The sequence below is a fragment of the Mytilus trossulus genome, unplaced genomic scaffold (assembly GCF_036588685.1).
Source record: "Mytilus trossulus isolate FHL-02 unplaced genomic scaffold, PNRI_Mtr1.1.1.hap1 h1tg000128l__unscaffolded, whole genome shotgun sequence".
NCBI lineage: Eukaryota > Metazoa > Mollusca > Bivalvia > Mytilida > Mytilidae > Mytilus > Mytilus trossulus.
The window spans coordinates 2,855,510-2,873,545 of record NW_026963301.1 but is presented as its reverse complement, the minus strand read 5'-3'; the positions used below and the strand labels follow the sequence as shown (position 1 = coordinate 2,873,545).

At 35.3% G+C, this 18,036-nt stretch overlaps 1 protein-coding gene across 1 annotated transcript; it reads right to left on the bottom strand.

Moving 5' to 3' along the window:
- Positions 1-2,392: 2,392 nt before the first annotated feature.
- On the bottom strand, positions 2,393-7,722 carry LOC134700293 (uncharacterized). Its single transcript, XM_063561649.1, has 3 exons — positions 7,457-7,722; positions 4,871-5,017; positions 2,393-4,613 (listed from the first exon to the last, which is right to left on the bottom strand). Exons 1-3 carry the CDS (start codon positions 7,720-7,722, stop codon positions 2,393-2,395), a joined length of 2,634 nt encoding a protein of 877 aa, XP_063417719.1.
- Between the last annotated feature and the right edge of the window lie 10,314 nt (positions 7,723-18,036).

Here is an 18,036-nt window from a genome sequence, read left to right as displayed (position 1 = left end):
CAAAGTATATAGCGAAAATCTAACACAGACCGCTGGAGTGAGACCTGCTGGGCTTTTACTATACATAACCATATTGTTAATCTTGCCTATTTCGTATATGCATAGTTGCTATCAAACGGATTTCCAAGACAATACCATTTTCGATATGTACGGAGGGCTTAATATGTTACTTTTCAAATTGAAATCGTAAACATACAGATAGATGGGTACAAGGCGTTGGCCAAATCTTCCTGATCTATCAATCTTCCTAATATTACACATAGAGTTGGTTAATATAAATATATACATGATTTAACACGGAATTTGAATATACTTCTCGTTCTATAATTATGAAGGGCTCAAAGTGCCAGTTCGATATTCAAAATATATAGTGAAAATCTACCGGAGACCACTGAAAAAACAGTGTGACCCTATATCCGTACAATTTGATAATCTTGTCTATTTTTTGTTGATATACAGATGCTATGAAAAGGATTTCTAAGAGAAATATCATTTTCGATGTATACGGAGGGCTTACAGTGTCACTTTTCAAATAACAACCGTAAAAAATAAGATAGAAGGGCACAGGGCGTATGCTAGATCTCCCTGATTTATCAATCTTCCTAAAATTCATACACAAAGCTTGTTAGTATATAGATATTTATGATATAAAAAAGAAATTGGTAACACTTTTCGTCTTCTTTATTTTTTGAGGTTTTATAGAAAACAAGAAGTTTACCCAAATTCATTTCAGTCTTGTTTTATCTTTATGAGAACTAATTATCTGCATAGTGTTGGGAAGATTGAGAGATCAGGGATCTTATTATCGCCTTATGCCTTTCATCTAAATTTTTGACAGTTTTAAGATAAAAAGTGACAATTTAAGCCCTCCGTAGATACTACAGATGACATCATTCTTGAAATTCATTTTGATTGCATCTTTATATATACATACTACATTTTGTACTAGTAGTAGAATTTTTGGAACATTGAAAGACCAGTTGTGTCTCACTGTCATTTAAGAGGTCTCCAGTAGGTTTTAGCTTAAAAAGTCTTTTATGTTCGTCTTTCATAAACTATTTCTAAATGTTTCTAGCGTGGTCGGGTTTTGTTTTTGTTTTAAGAAAAAATATATGTAATACAAATCTCGACTCACAAAAGATTTTATATTTGAGGACAACGAGAGATTGCAACAGCTTGAAGGGGTCATTAGACAATTTCTTACATATCGTTTGATTCCTCTTATATATGACAATCATGCTTTTAAAGTTATCAAATACTTTAATTTAGTTTTGATTTTTAAACAAATTTCAATATCAAACCGAGTTGGATATAGAATATCGAATGACGAATAACGAAACGACCGCTAACTTCACATATATCCCATAGAACTAACTATGCCCTAGACCAATACAATATTTTGTCAGCATGAAGTGGGGTACTGATTATGTCATATAGTCAAACTTTACTAGATCCGGCTGACCAAACTAACAGATTTTGCATATGGGCCATTAAACCAGAGGAAGAGGTAACTAAGGACAATATCACTTATGCCAAGACCAAGTAAGAGTTTTTCAGCATAGGGTCGGAGGAACCCAGAATATCATATACTTAAAGTCCAACTTAACGATTGCCGACTCACCTATCTAAGAGGTTCTCCACGTGAGCCATTATTTCAGTGGTGGAGGAAGGAATGGATTTTGAAAATGGCAAATAGTCACTTCGCAAAATAATTTTCAGCGGATTTGATTTTTGTTTCTCGACACAATGGTATTCATATTCGACTTTGTCTATTGAATACCATTTGTTACTTGTGTACATACTAGTACACACTCGTCAGCACTCACTTTCACTTCCGATTTGGATTTAATAAAGTTTGCATACGACATCGATAGCAAACTTCTCTCGGCTCATCTGTCATGTCCTTTGTATGACGATATTCTTTTTCATCTTGTTTTCTTTCATCGGAAGTTATATTCTGTTGGGCGCTTATTAAACCTATTATTCCAAGCTGTGATGTATATGTATTCTAGATGTTGCATCTATTTCTAATCTAGATTAAGAGTATCCATTTACATTTTAATGTAAATCAGCCTATTGCGTATAGTGGGTAAGATTTCGTACAATGGCATGAAGTAAAATAACAGACGTCTTGCTAGTTTGATAATGTAATGAAAGCTAAAGGAAGTACGTCAACTATAGTGACGTTACAATCGAGCGGTGCGCTTTACTACACATGTAGTAAGCAAACTTTACAACATACTCGGGCCGCGCAAAAGATGAAATTAAAAATATTAAAAACGACAATATAAATAAATTGACACTTGAAAAATTACTGAAAACTCTGAAGTCTCTGAAAGGAGTTAATGTCTATATATGAAAACTTAACTTGAATTGAATTTACAGTCATTGATTATGAATTATTTCCTTTTGTCCATTTCTTAAGTTTCTCTATGGCAACACTTTTCGCTTTACGGTTTAAGTTTCTAGAAGTAGAAGGATTGTCTATAGTAAAGTCTCTATTTTCTGATACTTCGAGAGGATAAAGTTTTGTTATTGGACTTGAAGTGAGTCCGTTTTTTGTCCGTATAACAGCAGATCTCGTTTTCCCGTCACCTCCAATGTTCAGTTGATCAATAACGGCTAGATTCCACTTTGTCCTCGGTGATTCTTCGTACACTTGTACTACATCTCCAACTTTAATTGTTTGATTGTCCTTTCCGGTGTTTCGATGATATTCTCGAAGAGAGGTAAGATACTCGTGTTTCCATTTGCACCAAAACTGTTGAATAATTTGAGATTTCAATCGAGACAGTTTATTCACCGATTCATGAGTCATCTCAAGCGTCGAATGCTCAAAGTCTCTATTATCAGGGTATGGAAGTGTTGTGATCCGACGTCCGTAAAGTAAATGTGATGGAATTAGCGGTTCATCTAAAGGATCTGACGATACGTAAGCTAGTGGACGGTCATTCATAATAGTTTCAACTTCAGTCACAATTGTCTTAAGAAGTTCTATATTGATAAGGGAACGTCCCAAAACCTTCTTAACACAATCTTTTGTAATCCCTATCAATCTTTCCCAAAAGCCACCGTACCACGGTGCGCGTTTTGGTATAAATGTCCATTTTGTACCATAGTTGTTCAACGTTTCTTTAAGTGACGCTGATCGTGTGAGATTCTCTATATGCTTAGCGGCTGCAATGTAGGTAGAAGCATTGTCGGATATCATCGTTTTCGGTAACGATTTTCTACTTACGAATCTTCTAAATGCTAGGATAAATGTTTCTTCTGTTAAATTGTCCACCACTTCTAAATGCACAGCGCGAGTGCTGGCACATGTGAATAAACATATGTAAGCCTTGCTTGTAGTTCCATCGTTGTTTTTCACAGTCAGAACTCCCGTAAAATCAACTCCCTTTACTGTGAACGGCGGTGCTTCTCGTAGTCTGTCCTTCGGTAAAGGCGGCGGATCTGGGGCTGTATACGGTCGGCCTTTAACTTTTTTACAGGTCACACATTTGCGTAAGATACTGTTCGCAACTTGTCGTATAGTCGGTATCCAATATGTCTGACGGATTAGTGTGACGGAACTTGACAGTTCTGAGTGTAAATGTGAAATATGAGCATCCATTATAACGAGTCTGGTTAATCTATCTTTTGCAGGTAGCAGTATAGGAAATTTAGTAGATTCATCCAATGGCGCGTTATGAATACGTCCTTCAAAACGAATCAAGTTGTCCTTATCCAAATAAAGTTTCAGTTGTTTAACTAAGTTGTGTGTCTTTGTTTCTCCATTTTGTAAGCTTAGCTTTACGTCCAAAAAGTGTCTTCGTTGTACTTCTTGAATCAAAGTATACGTTGCATTCTGTAATTCTTGCGTATTAAGATTTCTAGTACGTTTTTCTCTCGATCTACAGTTAAATATAAATCTTTCAACGTAGGCTATGACTTTCAAAACTTTCTTGAAAGAATTAATCCTGTCAATGTCAATTATGGTATTTTCCTGCGTTACACTGTGTGTACTCAGTATTTGTGTCGTATCAACTGTAACTTCTTGTTGAGCACTTGCTGGCATAATTTGCGTTTCATCTATTTTCCATTCAGGCCATTTATTCTCGTTCGTTAACCAATCAGGGCCGTTCATCCATAACATGTTTTCTCTAAACTTTTGAGTTGTTATTCCTCTTGATAGTACATCGGCAGGATTGGATTCACTTGGACAGTATTTCCATGTAAACTTTTCAGTCAGTTCTTTGATTTCTTTCACTCTATTAGCGACAAATTGTTTTAACGTCTTGTTCGAACTCAGCCAGCTCAAGACAATTTGGCTATCGCTCCATAATACTACACGATTAACATTGATATGAGACAAAATATGAGATAAAAGTCGACTTCCAATTACTGCTGCCATTAGTTCTAGTCTTGGAATTGTTAGCTGTTTTAACGGTGCTACTCGATTTCTTGACATTAAGAGTGAACTTTTTCCTTCTGAAACTAGGTATACACAAGCTCCGTAAGCTTTCATGCTATCATCCATAAATACATGTATCACATTGTCTCTGTTAGAATCCGAACAATTTGTAAAGTAGTGACGATGTATAACGGTCTTTGTTGCTTCATTAATATCTTTTCTGATGTCAATTCATTCTGTTCTCATATCATCAGGCAAAGGCTCGTCCCATTTCATATTTTCACCCCAAAGTGTTTGTATAAACATTTTACCTCGTACGGTAACTGGACTGATGATCCCGAGTGGATCATAAACCTTGGACGATTCTCTAAGTACTTCGCGTTTCGTGATGAGGTCTATTTCCGTGTCTAAAATATTTTCAGCATACTTTAGTGTATCTGTATCTGTATTCCAACGCAAGCCTAATACTTTGACTACCTGTTCTGTGTCAATAACTTTTTAGATTCTGCAAGTTGTTGTAATAGTTTGTTATTTGATGCCCATGCGCGTAAATTGAATCCACCATCTGTAAATAATTTGCGAACAACTTTGAAATATTGTGACAATTCATCTTCGGAATTAAAACTAGAAACAATATTATCTACGTATAAATATCTCATTAAATTGTCAGTAAATTCTGTCTGGTGGTTGTTGATGTGTTTTGATAAAACAGCATTTAATATAAATGGTGAACAGGTGGCTCCAAATAGTACAGATTTAAACCTATAAGTCGTGATACAACTGATTGGGTCTGTTTGATTGCTTAACCAGAAAAATCTGGTGACGTCCCGGTCTTCAATATCTAGTCCAACGTTGAGAAATGCCTTTTCTATATCTGTACATACGGCGTATTTATTCATGCGGAATCTTAAAAGTATTGCGGTTACATTATTCAACTTCGGAGGCACGTTAAGTAAGCAATCATTTAAGCTGGCGGTGTCCGGTGAACTACAATCATACACAATCCTGATAGGTGTAGTGGCGGAATCTGTCTTCACTGCGTGATGAAGGATATAATGTAACTTGGTATTTGATTTAACTAAATCTTTCTCGACTTTCTCTATAAACCATCGCTTTTCCTGTTCTTCGATGATTTCTCCATACTTTTGTAACAATTGCGGTTCTTTACTAAGACGTCTTATTACATTTTCAGTCCTACGAAAGGCGACAGCTTTGTTTGACGGTAATGGCGGGTGGTTGGTTTTCCAAGGTAGCTTGGCGACATACTTGTTGTCAAGAAATGACACTGATGAGTTTTCATAAATCGTTTGAAATTCTTTTAGCTCTGTATTTGTGTTACTGTCTTCTATACCAAGGGACTCGATTTCCCAAAAAAATACATTCCTCTGCTTTATGAGACACGATAACTATCAATATTGAACTTCTGTTTGATTCTCTAATACTTGTCGTTGGTCCAGAAAGTAAATATCCTAATTTAGACTCGACGGCAGTCGGTCCATTACCTCTTATGATTTTATCTCCTACTATACTCCAATAATAATCTGCCCCAATAAGTAAATCAATATCAAACATGTCATTTTCGGTAATTGGGTGTGCTAATTTCAATCCATGCAAATGTCTCATATTAACTACTGATTTCATGTGCGTTTGTATCGGTAATGCTATTTCAGGAATGATAAGTACCTCGAGCTGTATGTTTTCTACGTCGTCAGTTTGTAGGGAAATCGTTGCCGATTGCATATGCCTAACTTGTCTGTTTTGCTCTCCGAATCCAGAAAGATGAACTATTTCGGTCCCGTTTATACTTTAATCTAGTTTTCTGGCGAGTGCTTCTATGACGAATGATCTTTGTGCTCCTTCGTCTAGTAAAATGTTAGCTTCCGTTGACTGTGTTCCTGAGCTCACGCAAGCGACAGCGGTTTTCAATATAACATTTGATGTTTTATGTGGTGCGAGGGAGGAGTGTAATACGGTTTTACCATTATCTTCGTTTACTTGTTCATGTGATTCGTTCATACTGTTATTCTTAGTACATATACTTGTATGATGACGTTTGTTGCATTTTTTACACGTGCTTGTAGATTTGCATTCAGCTAATTTGTGACGACCGAGACAGTTAAAACATAGCCTCTCTCTCTTAATTACAGCTGTGCGTGCATCAACGGTTGTGAATTTTGTGCAATTAACGGCTATATGGCCAATTTCATGGCAAAAAAATGCAAGACTTAATGAAAGGCTTTTTATCCGAAACTGACATTTCGGGTTTTCCGAATGTTGAGTTTGAACGTGACTTCATACTAGTTAAAAAAAAGTAGCGGTTGCGATTGGTCTTTCTACTTTATCCGAAAATTTTCCGGCTTCCATAATATTTAGTTCGTCGAGAAGCGCTTTACGTAAATCATGTAGTGTCCAGTTTGTGGATCTGTGTTCTCGTGCTAAATGTCGACGTATCTCTGCGGGTAATGTATTTAGAATAACAGGAACTAGTAGTGATCCGTACGTATCGTCTGTCTGTCCGAGTGACTCGAGAGACCTCTTACATAAGTTTCTGTCTTATCATAGTAACTACGGAGGCTAGTAATTGTATGAATTGGAGCCTGTAAATCAAGTAAGGCCTGCATGTAGGTTTGGACTATTTTATGAGTTTGCCCGTATCTTTCCTGGAGTAATGAAATTGCTTTGTCGTAATTTGTGTTCGTCATGGAAAAACCTGCTATAGTTTGTAACGCTTCGCTTTGTAGAAGGGACTTTAAGTAGTTGAATTTTTGTGCATCACTCAGTGTAGGATTTGTGTGGATCACGGTTTCATAGGAGTCCCAAAACGATTGCCAGTCTAGTATATCTCCGGTAAATATAGGTATGTTTAACTTTGGTAGCTTGTGATACTCGCTGTTTGCGCTAGACGATGCGCGTGAATTTGAGCCATGCGTATATTGTTGGTTTGCTGATGTTGAAGGTTGACTAATAAATGTAGAGGGAACTGATTATATAAAACTATCGGCCTTAGGGTTCAAATTCGATGAAATTGGTTCATTTGCGGGTAAACTCTGATTTTGAACTGACTTTGCTAATTTTGTAATTTGCCGTAATTTATATTCTAAATTGAACATGTACTCATCTGATTCCTGTATTTCCACTGCTACATCTTCATCCGAAGTTTGCTCCAAGATCTTCTCATTGATATTTTCTAAAATTCTTTTCTTCTGTGTGACTGCTTCTAAAAGCGTTGAAATTTCTTCGTTATCCGCTTCGGATCTTTGTTGAATGTCTTCGAATTTCCTCAGGAGTTTTGTAACTGCTCCTTTGTGTCCCGCTCGGACGGCTTTCATCTTCGCTTCCATTATTTCATCTGGTCTCGGCACCAATATTGCGTATAGTGGGTAAGATTTCGTACAATTGTATGAAGTAAAATAACAGACGTCTTGCTAGTTTGATAATGTAATGAAAGCTAAAGGAAGTACGTCATCTATAGTGACGTTACAATCGAGCGGCACGCTTTACTATACATGAAGTAAGCAGACTTTACAACACAGCCAAATAATTTCTTTAGTTCTGACTGGCGAGATTAATTGTGACATAACCATGTGAATCTGACCAACACCGATAGCACAGCAGACATGAGCTCTGCTCTTTTGATATTACAACAGTGTTCTCGATACATAAACTCATCATAAATACCAGAATTAAAATTTTATATATACCCCAGACTCGCATTTCGTCTACAAAAGACTTATGAGTGACGCTCGAATCAAAAAATGTTTTAAAAAAAAATAAAGTACGAAGTTGAAGAGCATAAGGGACCAAAGATTCCTTAAAGTTTTGTCAAATACAGCTAAGGTCATCTATTCCTGAGGGGTCTTTCTCACAAAGCGATGGACGAATCGACCAAGAATAAAAAGGTCATAGCAGTCGATATACAAAATAAAAATTCATTGGAAACTATGGACGGTATAAATACATCAGCAAATCATAGTTATTATAATCAAATAAACACGTTAGTAAACTAATACTCCGTAGACGTTATCTATCTACAATTACTATGTAGCAGTGAAGCGATAATCTACTGCCCTCGGTATCTATGATGAGTTTATTTACGAAGTATCCGAAATAAGGAATCAATTCATCGGCTTGTTCAGGGGTCATGCAATGGAGTATATAATGTTGGAAACCCTCTATGTTCTATTTTTGAAAGACTAAACGTATCTTCTAGCTGTATGTACTTGTGAGGGCGTAAATTTACTGCAGCCAAATTACAAATTAATTTATCATCTTTTCGCGATATTCGGGATATTGATGATACTTACTATACAAAACAGTTAACGTCTACTGAATTAAGATGATCAAACTTATAATAACCAAGTTCAACATATTTGACGTCTAATCGTATTTCGTAAACCAATTATTTCCTATCCATTTTTCATTATCATTATTTTGAAATCTAACGTGTGTGTATTTAATATTTTGGATACATTTTATAGTGTCCATATACTTATGTGCGAATTTTAATGGTCAAGATGTATCTCTTGTCATCTATAGTTGACAAAGCATTCTTGTCAATATTATTAAAATACTGGGATGCTGTCTCTAAATAATATTAATTGATTTGCTGTGATACTGAACATTGCTTCTTTTCTTCAAAATTTATAGTTTTTAAATGACATTTTTCTTAACATCTTTTTGCTTTACTTATATTTTACCATCTACTATGTGGGTGTACATTTTGGTATTTAAACCAACAAACTCGTCACTATATAAACTATCATAAATAATGCCAATTTCAGTTTGGTCATCACCTGTTTCAATTTTCCAACATGTGGGAAGATATCCACCCGTTTGAATAATACGAACTACACTATCTGTGTCGGTAAAGAAATGTTAAAATCATTTTCATATAATTTGCGTATAATTTTATAATCAAATTGTTACATTCATGTTTTTGAAACATGAAAAATGCAATACTCCAAGTAAATAGTTATCAAAGGTACCAGGATTATAATTTAGTACGCCAGACGCGCGTTTCGTCTACATAAGACTCATCAGTGACGCTCATACCGAAATAGTTATAAACCAAACAAATACAAAGTTGAAGAGCATTGAGGATCCAAAATTCCAAAAAGTTGTGCCAAAGTAAATTGGCTAAATACATTTCAGCTTTGTTTTTTTTTATATGAACTGCTATCAATAAACTCTGGTGTAAAACGTTGGTTTAGCCACAATTTTTTTTTATTAATGAATCGGATCTCATGCATATATTATTTATAGTTTTTGCAAACATAGATCCTTCAACATCATGAACATATCCTGACATGGCTTTTAATCTGGAAGTTGTATTTTGATATATATATTTATCAAGCCATAGAGTATGAGAAAACATAAAATAAAAATATAATACAAGTCCATTTCATTCATAATGACACATATTGTGTAAGATTCCAATAATTGAGCACATACTTGTTGCGTTTTTTTTATGTTGGTTAGAAGTAGATAATCATTCTGTGCTTCAAGAAGTTTTTTTTATATTTAAGATCGCATTCAATTATTATCTTAAAGAACTTTCAAATTTGTTCCCTTTCATATGGATTTACCCAATCAAAATCTCCTTGCAAGTGAAGGTTGTGCCATAGCCCTCCCAAATTAATTGCTAACAACAGAACAAGTATTTAATTGTTTATATTTATTCATGGCCAACCTCAAATTGATCATAGGCTTTATCATGTTTTTGTTTTTTCATCGAAATTCTTGCTTAAATTGCCCTTTCAAACAAAAGCAGCACATCTGTTATCTGAATGCAGTTCCATTAAAAATTTTGTAGTTCTAACGCTTACATCAGAAAGTCTTGATCAAATGTTTCAAATACTAAGCATTTGAGCATATACAAAATCTTCAACACTCATATGCTCACCATTTATAAACTTAAATCACAAAAAAACTGTACCCTGAGGAAAATTCAAAACGGAAAGTCCCTAATCAAATGACATAATCAAATAATAAAACACATCAAACGAATGAACATCAACTGTCATATTCCTAACTTGCTATAGGCATTTTCCAATGTAGAAAATGGTGGACTGAACCTGGTTTTATAGCGCTAAACCTCACACTTGTATGACAGTCGCATCAAATTCCTTTATGCAAATCTGCCTTTGGTGGTAAGTTTGTTTCTTTCAATCTGATTTTTTTCTATCTACACAGTAATGTGGATATGCAACCTTTTGTATAAGTACATAATGAAATACGTCAATTTCTGTATTTATTGTTTTAATAGGCCCTTTATTCAGTTTTACGCCAGACTGTCTGAGGAATTCGGCATCAGTCTAAATGAGTCCATACTCGTATTTATCTTTTCTATTTTCTGTTAACAAAATAGTGTTCTATATAAAATTAATCTTTCCCTTCCTAATAGTCAACTTTTTTCAAACAAATGTGCGTTTAACCCACTGTGAAAAAGAAAAAGAAATACTTTTGTAATTTGATATTTCTATTTTTTCATTTTTGTGAGATGTATCGTGATATTGTTCAGTAACGTGATCAGTAAAGTGATAACGGTAGCGATCCTTTTTTGTTTACCTTCCATCGCAAGTACAAACTTGAATAATGAGTAGTCTTCAGTCTCCTTTTTTTTTGGGGGGGGGGGGGAGGGGGTCTTTGTCCTGTTTAGTAAAATGTTTTTAATAGTGCACCACCAAAAAGTGTCGATGAGTTGAAACTTGTGATGTAAAGAAAAAGGATCTTTAACATTGATTATCAATAAAAGGTCTATTACGGATCATTTACTTTTTTTTATTCTAGAGAGATAGGCTTCATCTTCCTCCTTGTAAAAAACAAAATTTATACTGAGACCATGTTTAATCTTTTTAAAATAAATTTTGACAGAATCTAAAAAGCAAATGCGCAAAACTTGAACTCATCTACCAACAATTGTATTGTTATGAGTTACCTCATCACTATTTTATGTGAATACAATGTCCAATATTTGATCCTTAAGATGAATATTAGTAATGGATCTCTTTGGTGATAATTTGATTTTAACGTTCGAATGTCCACCAAATGCCCTAGCTGAAATAGATTCATATTTTCTTTTACTTTTTCCATCATATAATTATTATCAATTGGCAAACCTGTTGATCCCTGCCTTGGATAAAAAGTTTGTATTTTCTCAAAACTAACTTTTCAGTACCACATGCTGTACATAATCCTTTGCTTGTCATGATCTGGATTTGATTTTACTTCACAATCAAACTCAGATTCTAAATCTAAATACAAAATCATGGACAACGCAATGTTACCTCTTGTTCCATTTTTCTTTCTCATAGCAAGTTTACTTTTAAAATTGAGAATGAAAATGGTGAGTTTCAAAGACACAACAACCGGACGAACGAGCATAAAACAGCTGAGGGCCACCAATGGGTCTTCAACGCCACGAGATGTTCCGCATCCGGAGGCGTGCTTCAGCTGACCCCTAAACAAAAATATGTACCCATTGGTGGCCTTCGGCTGATGATGTCTTTGTACCGATGATAAAACTTAATACATGTTTGATATTGAAAACCCTGGTGTAATATATTTTACAGTTATATGTAGATTTCTTTCGGTAAAAATCTAATACTTTGTAACCTAAAAATGGATTATTAACAAAAGGAAATAACAGTCATCTCTTCAAACACAAAATCTTTAATTAACATACTGAATATCATTAAATATTTGTACCAGATGTTGATTCGATGGGTCTTTGCTGTTTTTAATCGATGAATTTAACTGATTACAATACATAAACAAGTCCACAATAAGTGGTGCACAGTTATTTCCAATTGGAACTTCGATAATTTGTCGATATACGGAATCTCCAAAGCAAACTATCTATTGAATTGAAGGCCAATTATTTTAATTTATCAACGCATTTATTTTTTAAACCATTTTTGTTAAATGATGTTTGTAATATTGAATGTTGGTGTCATGTTTTTGTTTTGAGTGCTATAAAATATGTTTCGTTTTAAAATCAAAATTAAACGAATCACTTCGCATATTGCTCCATTTTATAATTTTTTGTTAAATTATAATTATTAATCCAATTTGTTCGACAAAAATGTTGTTCTTTCTTTAGAAATTTTGATCCTCAGTTTGAAACGAGTGTCTAAGAAAGTATTCCTGTTATTAGACTTTTTTAAACTATTGTTTCTCATAATGATCCTTTAAAAAATGTCCCCTTGTTACACATTACAAATTCAGTACAAAAATAATACGTGCAAAGTTTTCAACTTTCGGTATTTAGCTGACTGAAAATTGCTCACTCCAGAATTTATTCCTGGTATTTGTGATGAGTTTATTTACACCTGTTCTACATTAAAGATGCCACCTTTCGGACTTTAACTGACTGAATATTGTTCATTCCAGGCCTTCTCTACATGTTATTTAAAAACTCTTAATTCAGAATTTTCTTCCATTTTATTACTTCACGATAATGATTTTTTGCTTTCTCTTCGAGTACGTTAACGGATTAACCTGAACATTCCTCGTTCTATTCCTCAAACTTAGTCATTGTTCACTTAAATGTATGCTCTCATTCACATATATACTATATAGTTCAATATCAATAATTTATCTATACTTTATACAATTGAACATTTATTTGCGCTTGTATGTTATGGTGATCTCTGAGTTGGAAGACAACCAAATGCTTGAGTATAAGTTCATGGATCTCTATATAAAGTTTAAACACAAGGTTCCATATCACTATAGTATGGTTGGAAATGTTTCTGGTGGATTTTTCCAAGCAGTTTTGTAAGAAGGGGCGAAAAATATTACTTTAACTTAAAATGCAAAAATAATTGCTTTAAAGACAAGAACTTTAGTAAAAGAGTATAGAATTAAAACATATTTTTAGAAGAAAGATCTATACCCCGATAAGACGTTTCGGATTGGTTTTTGGAGGTTCACAGTGACCAGATGCAGGTGTTTGGATTGCAAGCTATTATCCATATCTTCAACTCGTATCAATCCCTGGGTGGGAAAGTGCACCTGAAGACTTCACTGATCATCCAAAGTCTGAGGTACCTATACAGTTATAGGTATGGGCTCATTTTTCAGTCTTTCTGTACAGTTCCCTACGGCAAAGTTTTTTCCCACACCTAGTGGGATTGAAAGCTTGTCCCAGACCCTATTATTCATGAAAATACCCAGGTGGGAAAGTGCACCGGAAGCTGACAACAACATACTCAGTTTCTAATTTTCGTACCTTGCGGGTGGTGGCAGCAGTGGCTTTACTCCCATCCCCCTACGGCAAAGCTCTTGACCGCAGGTGGTTAGATTGCAAGCTATTATCCATATCTTCAACTCGTATCAAACGCTGGTGGGAAAGTGCACCTGAAGACTTCACTGATCATCCAAAGTCTGAGGTACTTATACAGTTATAGGTATGGGCTCATTTTTCAGTCTTTCTGTACAGTTCCCTACGGCAAAGTTTTTCCCCACACCTAGTGGGATTGAAAGCTTGTCCCAGACCCTATTATTCATGAAAATGCCCAGGTGGGAAAGTGCACCAGAAGCTGACAACAACATACTCAGTTTCTAATTTTCGTACCTTGCGGGTGGTGGCAGCAGTGGCTTTACTCCCATCCCCCTACGGCAAAGTTCTTGACCGCAGGTGGTTAGATTGCAAGCTATTATCCATATCTTCAACTCGTATCAATCCCTGGGTGGGAAAGTGCACCTGAAGACTTCACTGATCATCCAAAGTCTGAGGTACTTATACAGTTATAGGTATGGGCTCATTTTTCAGTCTTTCTGTTCAGGTCCCTACGGCAAAGTTTTTTCCCACACCTAGTCGGATTAAAAGCTTGTCCCTGACCCTATTATTCATGAAAATGCCCAGGTGGGAAAGTGCACCAGAAGCTGACAACAACATACTCAGTTTCTAATTTTCGTACCTTGCGGGTGGTGGCAGCAGTGGCTTTACTCCCTACCTCCTACGCCAAAGTTCTTGACCGCAGGTGGTTAGATCGCAAGCTATTATCCATATCTTCAACTCGTATCAATCCCTGGGTGGGAAAGTGCACCTGAAGACTTCACTGATCATCCAAAGTCTTTTGTACTTATACAGTTATAGGTATGGGCTCATTTTTCAGTCTTTCTGTACAGGTCCCTACGGCAAAGTTTTTTCTCACACCTAGTGGGATTGAAAGCTTGTCCCAGACCCTATTATTCATGAAAATGTCCAGGTGGGAAAGTGCACCAGAAGCTGACAACAACATACTCAGTTTCTAATTTTCGTACCTTGCGGGTGGTGGCAGCAGTGGCTTTACTCCCATCCCCCTACGGCAAAGTTCTTGACCGCAGGTGGTTAGATTGCAAGCTATTATCCATATCTTCAACTCGTATCAATCCCTGGGTGGGAAAGTGCACCTGAAGACTTCACTGATCATCCAAAGTCTGAGGTACCTATACAGTTATAGGTATGGGCTCATTTTTTAGTCTTTCTGTACAGTTCCCTACGGCAAAGTTTTTTCCCACGCCTAGTGGGATTGAAAGCTTGTCCCATACCCTATTATTCATGAAAATGTCCAGGTGGGAAAGTGCACCGGAAGTTGACAACAACATACTCAGTTTTTAATTTTCGTACCTTGCGGGTGGTGGCAGCAGTGGCTTTACTCCCAACTACCTACACTTTGTCGATAATATCCAAATATTAAAGAAATATTCATTGGCTCTAACTCAAAATATGGACAATCTTATGTTGAGGGGTCCTGCAATCTTTTGAAAGCTTCTGGTGTGCTATTTATTTAACCTTTTCTTATTAACCGGACCAAATCACTACTTTTAACTTTAAATTTCATGACCCACAATCTTTTTACAGTGTGCTTTAATCCCCTTACTTTCTATTTGAGGCATAAAACATGAAGAAATCATACATTCGGAAGGGGTATAAAAAAAATGGCAAGTAACACTGTCCACACTTAGGACTATATTCGTGGACAACGAAAAATCAAAGGACGATAACTGTGTACTCGGATCCTTTTAGGTTGCCGAATGGTTAGAAAGCCAGTATATAGTAATTCTTTCGAACATAATATATACTTCTTATTTCGTTTATTTGAAAGCTGATACATTGTACACAGGAACGAGATCAAGTCAACTCACATTAAATAGTTATTCTATGCTACGCCTACAACAGTAAATACCATAATGTTATCTGGTCTGCAGGATGTTCGTTCGTTCGTTTGTCCGTGTATCCATCCGTTTATACTGAATCTAAGACGACGTTGTAGTCAGATTAAGTTGAAACTATGTACACATGTTTATTAAAATATGTTCTTTTTAAAATTACTTACGGTTCTCTGAATATGGAAAATAGTTTTGCGACCAAATCATCATAGAAAAACACTGTTGGTGTTTTTCTAATTCAATTCGCTTACTTTTTATTCTCAGTTCGTATCCGTAAATTACTCGTATAAAACTATTATGTGATTGGGGGATACACGATCTGTTTTTAATATTATATTTGCAATCCTTGATTTTTGTTTACGATCTCGGTTAAGAGTTTGGAAAACCGAAAAAACGTAATAAAGACCTCAAAATATAGTTTACATTTTTTCCCAACTAGTTCCCTTCTCGATAGAGTAAAATACGTAAAGGAGCGCACTTTACAGTCTATAAATACATATAATATAACACAAAGTATGTGTGTATGTAGGGGAATAAAAAATATTGTTCCTTCGCTTTTTGTGTATTTTCCGCTGTGCATTTGCTGATTAAAGATACCCTTTCTCCTGTGTTTTTCTATTGTATTACGATATTTTGACTTTTTACGATTTTCTGGGACGTTCTCCCTTTACTGATTTATATTGATGCAAACATTTAGCAACCAAACTAGTCAGTACATTAGGCTACAGACGACATGTTGTAGTGTCCCTTCTGACTTAATATGATGGATATCTCTAGTTATTTAAAGGTTAAAAACAATATAAACCGTATTGGTAGCAAGATTTTATTTTTAACAGAACTTTGTTTCACTATGTCGTTTTGTGGTTTTCTCATATACCACATTATGATTCTTTGGCAAGTTGATTCTCATTGTGTTCTTTAGTGGTCGCTAGAATTGGTCGCTAGCTTGATTGGTCGCTAGGATTGGTCGCTAGCTTGAGTCTGGTTATACACACATTTAACATGAAGTATGCGGTGAAGCCTTTCTTGTTAAATTTTTTATCATTTATTCTGTATGAGTTATTATTCAATTCTTATATGTACAAATCATCGATTAAATAAATTAATATGTAATCGCTTAGGCAGTTGCGGATCCAGGCGGTCGGGGGTCCGGGGTTGGGAACCCTAGTTACTTTTTTTTTAATCTTTCATCTGGGTATGAATTCTCTCTTAACAATTTCTGGATCCGCTCCTGAATTATATTTTTGTAAGTTTAAAAAACACGAATATCAGTGAAATTAACAAATATGGAAAATATGGGGCAAAAAATACCCGTCCCCATGTACCTACGATTACATCTATGTTATAGTATACATTATGATCGAAATGTTAAAGTCTGATCACGGATGCAAAGTAAGAGCGTATTTTCCTTTTGAAATGTCTGTGAAGAAAAGGACACGATAATTTTAAATTATTACATGGCATTTTCCATATCGACCCTGGTATCAGCCCTAGACTTCCATATCAAGCCAGAGGGCTTTAGCCCGAGGGCTTGATATGGGTCGAAGGCTGAAACCAGGGCCGATATGTAAAATGACATGTCATGATCTATTTATCACATATTTCCAAGTTTACTGGGGCTGATATGGATTTTCAAAAGCTAATATTGATTCTCAAGGGCTGATATCGATTTCCTCGTCTGTCTGTTCCTTGAGGTCATGAGAAATATCAGATATGCGGGGTGTTGATGTGGAGATTTTTTGTCTTTTTGCAACTGGGCTTCCAATTTCATGCGAGTTATCATTTTCAATTTCAAAAAGAGTGCTTGCTGTTTCCAAAAGATCACATGTTTTTCCTATATTAAGAGTTTCCTTATAATTGTCACTATGTATGTAATAACCATCCTTTTGTAGTTGGTTTGGTATAACACAAAAGTTTTTCGTCTGAAAAATGCATTTATTTTGAATATAAACCTTTATTTTAAGTGTTTGTTCCGGATGGCGAATTATATTGTGGTCTATTATTTCGGAAAATATTTTGTACGAAAACAAGCATGTTGTACAACTATAAGGATTACTAGTACTCATCATGTATATCTGAAAATATAAGCAAAACATTATTTAATTGATGTTCTTAAGTGCGCTGCATCACTCACTATCATCTACTGTTGTTTTAAAATAACTTTTAAACAAGAATGTGACCATAGTACACGGATGCCCCACTCGCACTATCGTTTTCTATGTTCATTAGGCCGTAAAATTGGATCAAAACTCTAATTTTGCATTAAATTAGAAAGATCATGTCATAGGGAACATGTGTACTGAATTCACCATGCATTTATTAGAATATTATATCGGTAGAGAATCTAACAACAAGGTCCGCAAACGATGAATACGAGCAGCAGACATGAGTAAAGGTTCTGGAAGAGTGACCAATGTCCCCCTTTAATTGACACGAGATCCAAGCTGAATATATAATCTATAAATATTTTCCATATATAATCATAG